The following is an 11,668-nucleotide window of genomic DNA, read 5'->3' as shown; positions in this document are numbered from 1 at the left end:
TATGCAGTCTTCGGGAGTAATTTGCCCCAAGCGTGGTTGATCTCTTTCACCGTTTACCTTGCTACTAATCACTGTTTGTGCCTCCTTTGAGCTTTGACTATGTTGCTATGAAGGAAATTTTCTTAAGAATATTTTTAGCATTATATGATTGTTTCTCTATTGATGAGATATGAATGCCTATAAGTTTCTAATATCCTCAACTAGGTGTGAAAAGTAAATTGTGCTTATCAGTTTGGTGATGTTGACTTGTTTGAGAAGCATCGATTAAAGGTTAATGATAGATTATCCCTATAGTTAGATTTTCTTAGCATTTTGGTTTTTACATTTAAAAATTTTCTATTAGAATTCTTATAATTATAAAAATAAAATATTTAAGTTCATTTATTTTAATGTCGTCAATTTCATCGATAGAAACATAAAAATAAAGGATAAAAAATAATTTTAATATTTTAATTGATGATGGTGAATGACTACGTTATTAGGGTTTACGGGTGACTATTTATGGATGAGGAGAACGATAGCGAGAGATGAGAGTCGTTATATATTTTGTTAGCACCGATATAGTTGTCGAATGATATTATTTTATATCTAGGTAAGTGCACAGATGTCGAACGACTCGTTTACTACTTAGTATTTGCATTGACATTGACGCAATTGTCGAGCGACAAAACTATCGCTCGACATTTGCATCAACAACCCTTTCGTCACTCGGTAATTGTGTTGACGCTGTTGCAGATGCCAAATAACCCTTTCATCGTCTGCATTTTTGTTGGCGTCAACACAATTATCGAGTAGCACAAGGGTTACTAATGTAGATGTCGAACAACCCTTATTTCTCGTCGTTGCTCTCTTCATCCATAACAGTCATTTTGTCTTGATGCTATCGTCGTTCGACATCACCAACATTATCCGCTACCATCGACCAGAACGTTAAATTTATTTTTATCTTTTGTTTTCATATTTTTATCGATAAAATCGATAACGTTAGCGTAACCATACAAATCATAATATAAAAATTTTTAGTCTCAAGATACTAAGAAGGTTTAATTATAAAGTATAATATATCATTAGACCCTAGAAATGTTAATCTTGCCACCGTTGTCTTGCCCCAAGAAATGTTAATCATGAAAGGTGCTGTCTTGAAATGATTCCTAAAAGCTTAATGAAACCGTTGTCTTGCAAATTACAGATTTGGTCGTTAAGCGTCAAAGAAATGATTATTCTTGGCTTCCAGGTAATACATCCTGTGATACAGCGATTGTACACACATTGCAAGTGGGACGGATTGTATTGGTCGCATGTCACCCTTCGCCGTGCCGGTGACACGATGACGAGGCTATAACTGGCAGATTCTATTAATTATATTTTCCAAAAGACTTTATAATTGAATTAAATTTGAAATAGATATTTTTTTTATTAAAAAAGGTCTATAAATTACTCACTTCGTCGCTCGAAGGCTGCCGTCACCCTCTCCGTTCGTCCATGGAAGCCGCGGCCGAAACCCAACGCGTCCAAACCCTCGTGGAGGCCGGCGTCGCCCACCTCCCTGCCCGATACGTCCAGCCGCCGGAGCTTCGCCCGCACCTCAGCCGCCGTCGCGATGCCACTGCGGATCGCGGCGGCATTCCCGTCGTCGACCTCGGCCCCTCCGGCGGCGACCCCGTCGCGGCGATCGGCCGCGCCTGCCGGGAGTGGGGCGCTTTCCAGGTGGTGAACCATGGCGTTCGCCCGGGGCTCCTGGAGGAGGTCAGGGCCATGGGGTCTTCCTTCTTCCGCGCCCCCATGGAGGCCAAGCTCCGGTTCGCGTGCGATCCCCGGTCGCCGGCCTCCGAGGGTTATGGGAGCCGCATGCTCGCGAAGGACGATGGGGTGCTCGATTGGAGAGATTACTTCGACCATCACGCGCTGCCGGAGTCTCGCCGCAACCCTAGCCGGTGGCCGGATTTCCCATCCAATTACAGGTTAGGATTGTTGGATTGAAATTATCAACCTTGTGCATCTTTTTTCTTTTCGAATTGATTCAAACAAAGCTCGTAGAAGGTTGCAAATGAGCAAGTAAGCATCTTTTAGTTAAGAAGGCGTCCGAGATGGGTTTTGATCCGACTGGGATTTAGTGATTTCGATAAGGGATGAAAGGTGGCAGGTCTCTGGGGTTTTGAGTTCACCTACCAGCGCTGCATGTTGATTGGTCATACTGAAATTGAATGTTTAATTTTGTCATTTCTATAGGGAAAAACTGTTCAATAAGATATTCATGGTATGCAATCATTTGAACTTTTGAGAGAAATGGTATTTCTAAAACTACTTAATGATCGAGTATACTATGGTAGATTGGATTTGCATGTGTTAAGTATTTAACTCGTTCGGACAAAGAAATCTTTCATTCTGTGCGATCTTTCGTTTACCATCTACTATATTATTTGGAAGGTTTAGCGGAGGCGCCGCTGGCTAAAGTTTAGTTGTTATTTGTTAGTTTCTCAAAAATCAGCTCTTTGACTTGTTTGATATTTTTATTGTTAAAATTCGCTTAGTAATTGAAGGCTCGGAACTAATCAGTGAAAAACTAGAATAATTTAGTTGTTTGCACAGTGATGATATGTCTCTGCATTACTTATAATGTAATTTACTGATATATTTAATAAGTTTCAATGGCCTGCATATTGTTGCTGCTGATATTATCCTGGTAACATTTGAAGATCACAATTTAAAGCAAACTTCATTTTTCGGTGAAAAGTCTTTGAAGAATAAGAACCAGCTAACATCAGAAAGCAATAGAGTAAATAGATGCATTTTTAGTGGAATAGTGAAATCTTGGTTATGCGTAATACCACTGAGACACTCAGGGTGTGTGTAGTTCGTCTTGACTGATGAGGATGAGGAAGCAATTCCTTTAATTTGAATTCTGTTTTCTTTAGGCTGAAGTCAGTTCGAAGAATTTAGTCGAGTTCTAGTTAGTTATAGACCTCAGACTTTGAACTCAGAGTTCAGATGTCAACCAACTGGATATGACACCTAAAGGTCACAATGATCTTGCTTTTGTGATGTTGTTTTTTAACAGAACTGAGAACCTAAAATTTTGTTGGTTTGAGATTCAAATTTTATGATGGGGGGACTCACTTTGTATAGTGAATCTGAATCCAAAAAGGAAATTTTCTGGAACGGACAAAATAACCCATTGAAGCTCTCTATGACTTCTCAATTAGAGGAAACTTTCTTAATCTTAGCTTCAGGACTCTTTTCAAGACTGGCATGGAACTACTAATTAAAATGGTCATCTCCTGTGCATCAAAAATTTGAGCCTCTCATTCTGAATCATTTACATTATACAAAATTTTAGATCTTGATTGGTTTTCTACTGCAGTTCTGAATATCATTACTAAAAAAAAAATGCAATGTGATACGTGTGAGTCATATTGCTAAATGTTTCCTTCAGCTACATAAATTCAGGCATTAATGCCACCGTTCTCTTTTTCATTTCTGTCCAGCATGAACTTGTGATGCCTTCTAATGCATGCAATAGAACTGGCTGATTTGGGCAGGGATGTTGTGATAGAATATAGCAACAACATGAAGAAGCTTGCTCAAACATTGTTATGTATGATCTCCCAAAGTCTTGGGTTACCACCACTGTACATTGAAGAAGCAGTTGGAGAAGTTTATCAGAACATAACTATTAGCTACTACCCCCCTTGTCCTCAGCCAGATCTTGCTCTTGGTTTGCAATCCCATTCTGACATGGGTGCCATAACACTTCTAATACAAGATGATGTGGAAGGTCTTGAGGTACTGAAAGATGGGGAATGGGTGCAAGTACAGCCTTTATCTGATGCAGTTGTTGTCATTTTGGCTGATCAAACTGAGGTATTTGCATTTAAGTTCAATTATGATGCCAAAATGTTATGTATCTTTAACTGTTTTTGTTGTAAGCTCTCCTTCAAATTAATACTGATTTATCTTAAATGATTGTTAGAACATTTAGTTTATTGATATTCTATAATTTGGTCATTTGGTAGAGAATTTTGAATGTTTCTAGATGCATTTATTGATTCTAAATGTAACAATAACTTCGCATGTAACTACGTTTTGCAAAGATTCAAAGGCATGAACAGGTAGTTATACATCTTAGATTTCTAAAGGTTACAGGGACTGATCATATATTTCTAGGTGGTAGACCAGCATCTTAATCGACACTTCTTACAACATTAGATATCCTCTTGCTCTTTGACAAATATTAAGTATTGCTGTTCTTCATTAATTATTTTCTCTTTTTTTTCTTAACATAAAAATTCATTTTCATAAAAACAAGTGTTATAATAACTAGGTAATGCTTACTTTTATAATCTTTGTCTTGATTAATTATACTAATTTTTGCTCCTTGTATGAACTAAGGATGTACATGTTAGTTGTGATTGTTCCGTTTAACACATTCTAAAATCTACATATCACATATGCTAACATTTCCATATATGAACAACTGATTCATCCATTGCACTATCAGTTCATGTAAAGCCACTGCATGAACTTGATCTAATGAGCTGTTGGTTTTAAGTATATTAATAGTTGTAATCTCTGTAATAATGCTACTGTCTGGGGCTGATTAGATCTTTTATAGATACCAAAGCATCATGTATAACATGCAATTATAGACATGTAAGAAGTTCAACATCTAGTTTTATGCAAAAATGTGAACTTTCATCCGGAATTAACTTGTAAAATGATTAGCAAAAAATTAGTTCATTTTCTGGAACGACCACCTTAATTATTGAATTACATCTCCTTAATGAATTTAGAGGTGGCTTGCTACAAATTTATTTTTTTATAAGATTTTCTTGTGGAAAATCTGCTAACATGGACTCAACACCAGATTTATTATCCCACATGAAATTATGCTGACAAGAGAAATTTATTTTTAGTTTTTTGGATTTAGCAATAATATGATGGTCTTTTATAAATCCTGTGTGCAATGATAATTAGCATGAGTTCCATCTTGTGCTGACATCTGAGTTCCAGGGGTATTATTTGAATGATGTTGTCGTTATCTTTTCTTCTGATCCCCGAGCACATTTTCTTAAGCTCAAGAATGATTTCAGTGATGCTGCCACCATAATGCTTTACATTTATGAGGGAGTTGGTGACATTGTCTTCACTCACTTCCTGATTGATTCCTCTGGGGAAGACGAGGCTCAATCGTGCTTGCTTGATTCCACATTTTTTGCATAAGTGCCTTCTCAACGACCAGGACAGGTACCATTGTTTCAGGAAGCTTCCAGGGGCATCTTTCGAACCGCTTCCCAAGCCTATTTTCTTGACCTTGGCTAAGCCCTTCATGAATTAGTTCTTTATGCTCAAATATGATTCTAGTGATCTGGTCCTCATGCTGCCACAATAATCCTCAACATGTAGGAGGGAGATGGTAACATTGTTTACACTCGCTTCCTGCTTGATACTTGGGTTCCAAATTTTTGGATTAGTGCCTTCCAAAAAGGTTATAGCATTGATGAACTTGATATAGTTCTTCTTCTCTTTAAGATTTCACTGCCTATCACTAGGGGCTTTAAAAGCGTGTGAGTGAAAATTGAATTCTAGTTGCTGGGTCAATTCTTGATCATCATTAACACTAAGCAATCTTGAGTTGGGAGGGTACTGTTGCAATTTGGAACTTGCCCGATGGCAAAAATTAAGTCACCTTTCCAAAGGTAATATATTAAAGGTAACTTTGATAACTCTGCTATTGGTTTATTATATAAGAGGAAGGCCGCATGATCTTACATCTAGTCTTCGAGTATACATCTTCCATAAAATGCTAATTAAATTGATAGGCTCCTAAGACCCACTGTTAATTAAGAAACCCGGTCTGAGCTTATTTTTTGGTTGAATACAAGCAAATCTGGAGTTGTGTTTCTCACATCCTCTTTGTCAGACAGCCAGTCAAACATGCAATAAGTTGACCAAAAAACTAGTTGATAATTGTTGCAGCTTTTTGTACACAAATGTTAGATGATGTTGGGAACAGTTTATGACCTTTAAATGGCATTTGGAAAGATATTTTGATCACATCAAATTGGTGGCTGTTTGACCGAGAGTCTGACGAAGTGGGTGTCAGAAAGCATTTCTCAGAGATCTTCATTATTTTGAATCTGTACTTTTCCTGTATTTATCTTCTGCACACCATGGGTCACTCGTGAATCATGATGTTTTACAGAAACCTTTTACTTCAGCTTGAATTCTCACCCATTCTGAATTTTCTGCAGGTGATAAGTAACGGTGAATATAAGAGTGCTGTGCATCGAGCTGTTGTCAATGCCCATCATCCCCGGTTATCTGTTGCCACATTTTATGATCCATGTAAGACCAGGAAAATATATCCTGCTATGCAGCTAATCACCAAGCAGTCTCCACTAAAGTACCGAGAGGTTCTTTATGGGGACTATGTCTCGTCATGGTACAGCAAAGGTCCAGAAGGCAAGCGCAATATTGATGCTCTTTTAATTAACCAGTAATGCATCATTCTTATATTGTGATTGGTCTATGAACTCCTAAGCTCGCCCAAGTTGAGATGTGCTCTGTAATGAAAACATGTATGCCAATAAGGATTCTTGGTGGAAGATGTCTATCAAGATTATAGCCTTGAACAAAAAGGTTCGGAACTTTGAAAGCAACAAGAAAAAGGATTGTGAATAGGTATGATTTTGTCTCATTTCACACATATCTGCATCTTTTGGTGTTGGAAATTTATCTGTATAAATCAGCAAGCATTCTATGGAAGTTTTAGATATGGGATTTGACTTATCATCCTCATGGTTTTGACTGATTTGTGCTTTCAGCTCCATGTGATGTTTTTTATGATAAAATGTTCACGTTAGCTTTGAACTGTTTATAATTCTTGGCCTAAAACCTGATATAGATTTGTGATAGTAGAGAAGAGATGAAAGTTTTCTCTTGCTTATGATCTCTGTGGTGTCAACATTTGTGTATTTTTGCTTTTGTGCTTTGTCAAGGCAGCCAGTTAGAAAAATGGACTTTACAGTTGCTTATGTCAATTAACAGCTATGCTTTTCTTGGCTATGAATATTTGGCGTGTAATCAAATGAGTGTATTTTTGGCTCAGTTCTTTAGTCTGCATATTATATTGTCAAGCTTTTCTAAAGTATATGTTTTACTGTCATTGGTTAATTAAAATTACCAAGGTTGCATTGATCATGTATATCACCACAGTCAAATCTTTTATTGCAAAGTCATAAAAGATTGTCCAATATCATCGGTTCACTTTTATTAATAAAACTACAAATAATTATATAGTTTAAAAATAAAAAAAAAATTATTTAAAAAATAGAGTGGAGTTTAAAAATAGAAATGGGATGATTGCTAATTATATATTATCTTTTATAGTTAGTTATCTTTGATATCTTGGTCTTTACATTATAAAAAGTTATATTGGTATTTTTATAGTTGCAAACATCTAGGTCCATTTATCCTAACATCATCGGTTTTATTAATGGAAACATAAAAATAAAAAAATAAAAAAAATAATTTAAATATTTCAGTTGATAGTGGCGAACAATGGTGTTGTTGGGGGTTGCAGGTAATTGTTGTGGATGAAGAGAGCGGTGGCGAGAGGTAAGGGTTGTTTGGCAACTACGTCGACGATGGGTATAATGACGTACTCAACATCAAATTTTGGGATCCATATTTTTCTACCACCATCGGATACGTTCGTTGAGAGCTCGACAATCACTCACCTACCAATCTTTCATAACTTCTTTTCTTGGTTGATGATAATAGTAACAAATCGAACTCCTTTGACGAGTCCTCCGTCTCTCTGTTTTCATACCTATATTAGAATTGACACGATAGTAGGGGGAGTAGTAGGACCTTCGATGACCCCAGCTTTCGGTTGAACAATCTACCCAATAGGTTAACGACGAGACAGCTACCATTTGTGTCGGCGTCGATGTAGTTATCGAGCAGTATCACTCTATATCTGCATCGACGTAGTTGTTAAGTAGCGTCACCCTACATCTGCTTCAGCGTTTATGCATATACAGAGTAATGCCACTTGGCAACTACATCGATGTCGACGCAGATGGTGATGGCTACCGTGACATCAGCGTTGATACATATGTTTGTTGCTCAGCAACTACATTGACTCCACATAGGAAATATTAGAATTTAATATCGGTTAAACCTTCATTTAATATATTAAATTTTCATTTAATATATGTCAAACCTTCCTTTTCATATATTAAAATTTTAAAGAATTTTTTTGTTAGTCAACTTCAATTTTAGTTTCCTTAAAAGATTCTAATCCTCATTCAATAATTTTTATTATAAAATATTAATTTGAGGGTGGTATCTACATGTTTCAAATATCATCCAATAATTTTTTTATGAATATTAACTGATAAGATTTTAATTATTAATAAAAATAATAATATATATGTTAAAAATCTATTAATTATTATATTATAAGACTTATTTTTGTAAATAAGTGGTGAAGGCACTATATAATAACATGTCAAAGTTTTTAAGGCTAAAGTATATTTTAACTCTTGTGGTTTTGGTCATGGATTTCTTAAGAAGTCTTTATAGTTTATTCATATATAAAAATAACCCCTAAGCCCCTCTCATCAAGTCTGAGTTAATAAACATTAGAGTCTACTTATGTGGCATACCGACTCACAATAAATTATTAATATAATGACACGTGTAATTTAAGTTTTAAAAAACTAATAATATGTGGATTTGAAAACGTGGACCGGTTGCCTAATAGACCCTGTGAAGGCGAGTCAGGAGATGCCAGTCTTCATGACAGAGTGCTCCTATGCTTTCCAATTTCCTTATATTGTCGCTCACATTAAGATCCACGTGCTGTCTCGCTTACCCCATTTGCTTTGCCTCTTGGCACCACGCATCCTTCCTCTCTATGCTTCGCCACCGAGAAGGCGATGCATTGGCTATCGAGCAAGGGGTAGCGAGAGAGACGGAGAATCAGAATCCGAATAGGAGAACTACCAACGACGACAACCGGAACACCAACAAAGGCGGGGAACGACAATTGGGGAGAACAGAGTGGCTGCCATTGCTGCCACTGTTATTGCTACTAAAGTCTATAATGACGACAAGTCACTGTTGTTTGTGTTGAAGCCCAACCAGGGAGGGGTCATGTAGTTCAATCCTATACTAGAAGTAGCCAACAAGGACAAGGATGAGAAAGCTTACGACAATAATGAGGAGATGAAGGATGTGGAATGAGAGGACAAGCTCTATGGGCGCCTTGTGGCCCCTAGCACCCGATTTGCTAACCGCACTGATGGAGGAGTCCTTCGTCGGTCGACACCGAGGTTCAGGGTTCGTGGCGTCCTTGTGAGTGTGATGCTGCAAGCGGCCCTACTCTCGAAAGAGCGGAGACATTGAAGCTACGTGGTATCTCTCAAGGTGAAAGTGTCATTGATAGGATCCTTTACCCCTCTCTATGCCCCGATTGATCTAGTGATAGTGCTGGACATGAGCCAAGGCATGACAGAGGAGAAGCTTCAAATGCTGAAGCACACAATGCAACTAGTGGTTTCCTCTTTGAGCTTGGGGGATTGACTCTCCATTGTGGCCTTTTCGACAATCGCAGATGGTAAGAGACTCCTCCCTCTACAACGAATGTCAAGACAAGGCTAGCACGCTGCACGCCAAATCATAGAAAGGTAGGTGGTGCGGTAACTAAATCTCCCCCCCTATTTATTATTGTTCATGTGTGGCTTAATTATCTCATGTGTGGCTTAATTATCTCTTGTTTATTCGGAAGGGTAGATGGTGCGGTAACTAAATCACAATTTGATTTTGATTATCAAATTCATCTTAATAAAAAATTTTAAATATTTTTTATTTATTTATTTTTTTTTTTACGAATGATAGACTCTGATATAATGTTAAAATTTTATTGTTGTTGAGTTCAAATCAAAGGAGCCAAAGTTAACATGTATAATATCTTATATCAATTTAATCAAAAACTTAAATTATGATATTATGAACCGAACTCAATATATAACATGACTCTATAAATATTGATCAACTTAGGATTTTTTTTAATCCTCTTTTATACAGCCTCCCATTTCTCCGCGTTAAAGAACAGCAAATACCTGAAGTCATGTATCGTATCATTGTAGAACTTGAGAAGGCTCTCTCTCAATCCTAACATGTGATCTCTTGTCATCTGCTATACGTGTGTATCTGCGAATAAATTACTAAACGGCAGTTCAGTTGTGTAAGCATGGAGATATGGCTGAGATCATATTTCCATGTCCACAAGAAAGGATGGAGAGAGAGAGAGAGAGATCAAAGATATTATTTCTGCATTGATACTGATGACTCCAGACTCGGTAGGACACTGGAAGACTAGAAAGTCTAGAAATGTATTGTAGTAGGACTGTTACTGCAGGAAACAGAGGCAGATCTATCATTAATGACGCTAATAGATAGTCTAGAAATGTATTGTATGTTATGAAGCTTAATAGATAGCTGCTGGTACGAAGCTGCAAACTACGGAGCACACATGCAGATTCTACGACAACCTCCTCGATGAGGAGTTAAGGAACTTGACACAGTCGTCAATGGCCTCCGACAGGTGATCGGCGACATCGGGCGGAGCAAATCCCCGCGGATTCGTCATGTCCGAAGGAACTCCAGGCGGTATCTGCCTCCTACTCCTGGAGAAGACGACGACGCGCACCGCCCTCGAGGTTTTGGCATGGACAAGGCCGAGGAACCTCGTCGCCGAGAAGCGTGCACTCTTCAGCAGCCGCCATGAGAAGCCTCTGCGGCCACGCTTATCCCTGGTACAGTCGTCGCGGTACATGTTGGACATCCTTGATCCCAGATGCTGAGATGACGGCGAAACCATGGAAGCTTGGCGAGGCATTTATCAAGGCGAGCCAGGGGTGGTGGGGATCGGTGAAGGATCAAAATATGAGCAGGAACAGTACGTTTGTGGAACGCTAAGCGGACGGGTATGTGCTTGGAGTCATGCTGTGGCTGACGGAAGAAGAATCTCATCGTCCTCGGAGCAAGGGAAAGCCATGCAGTTAGGGAGAGAAAGGAAAGGGACGTCAGATAACTACTACGACATGACAGTTCGAGTACGAGCTCTCGCTTCATGTCTTTTGAGGTGGGATTCCCATGGACTTCTTCTCTTTCGTTCTCGCTTTCTTCCTGCTGTGGTGTGCACCGAGTTCAAAGCCCGCGTGGTCGTTCCCCATGGAGCGCTTTGAGTCGTCCGACCATTTTGCCTGCGTCCTTTTTGCTGCCTTGTGTTTCGTTGACTGCTTGACGGCTTTCATGCACGTTAACGTGGAACCTTACAAATTATCATAATATATACTAAATAAATAACTAATAGTATTCATTTTCTTTTTTTATAAACGAAATAACTGTCGAGGGCATATCGGTAACTGGATGCAGCCCAAGTTATAACAAACCCAGCCCATGACGTTACAGCCTCAAGAAGATTCGAGAAGGTTCCGAGGCCACGACAACGTCCCTGGTATAGTTTTCGGGTACGATACCTTTTTCTTTCTTCTGTCCTTTAGCGCGATCCGTCACCCTCCCATACGAGCCTCGAGAAACTTCCAGAAACCCACTCCCACTTCCCTATATATTCCCCCTTTCCCTCTTCACCATT

The 11,668-nt window shown here is 38.5% G+C and overlaps 1 protein-coding gene across 1 annotated transcript; it reads left to right on the top strand.

Annotated features, from left to right (window-relative positions):
* Window positions 1-1,445: 1,445 nt before the first annotated feature.
* Window positions 1,446-6,789, top strand: LOC135606120 (jasmonate-induced oxygenase 4-like). Its single transcript, XM_065096937.1, has 3 exons — window positions 1,446-1,961; window positions 3,540-3,861; window positions 6,252-6,789. Exons 1-3 carry the CDS (start codon window positions 1,483-1,485, stop codon window positions 6,498-6,500), a joined length of 1,050 nt encoding a protein of 349 aa, XP_064953009.1. The 5' UTR covers window positions 1,446-1,482; the 3' UTR covers window positions 6,501-6,789.
* Window positions 6,790-11,668: the final 4,879 nt, after the last annotated feature.

Source organism: Musa acuminata, chromosome BXJ2-2 (genome assembly GCF_036884655.1).
Source record: "Musa acuminata AAA Group cultivar baxijiao chromosome BXJ2-2, Cavendish_Baxijiao_AAA, whole genome shotgun sequence".
Lineage (NCBI taxonomy): Eukaryota > Viridiplantae > Streptophyta > Magnoliopsida > Zingiberales > Musaceae > Musa > Musa acuminata.
The sequence above is the reverse complement of the archived record's forward strand: the minus strand, read 5'-3'. Positions and strand labels throughout refer to the sequence as shown.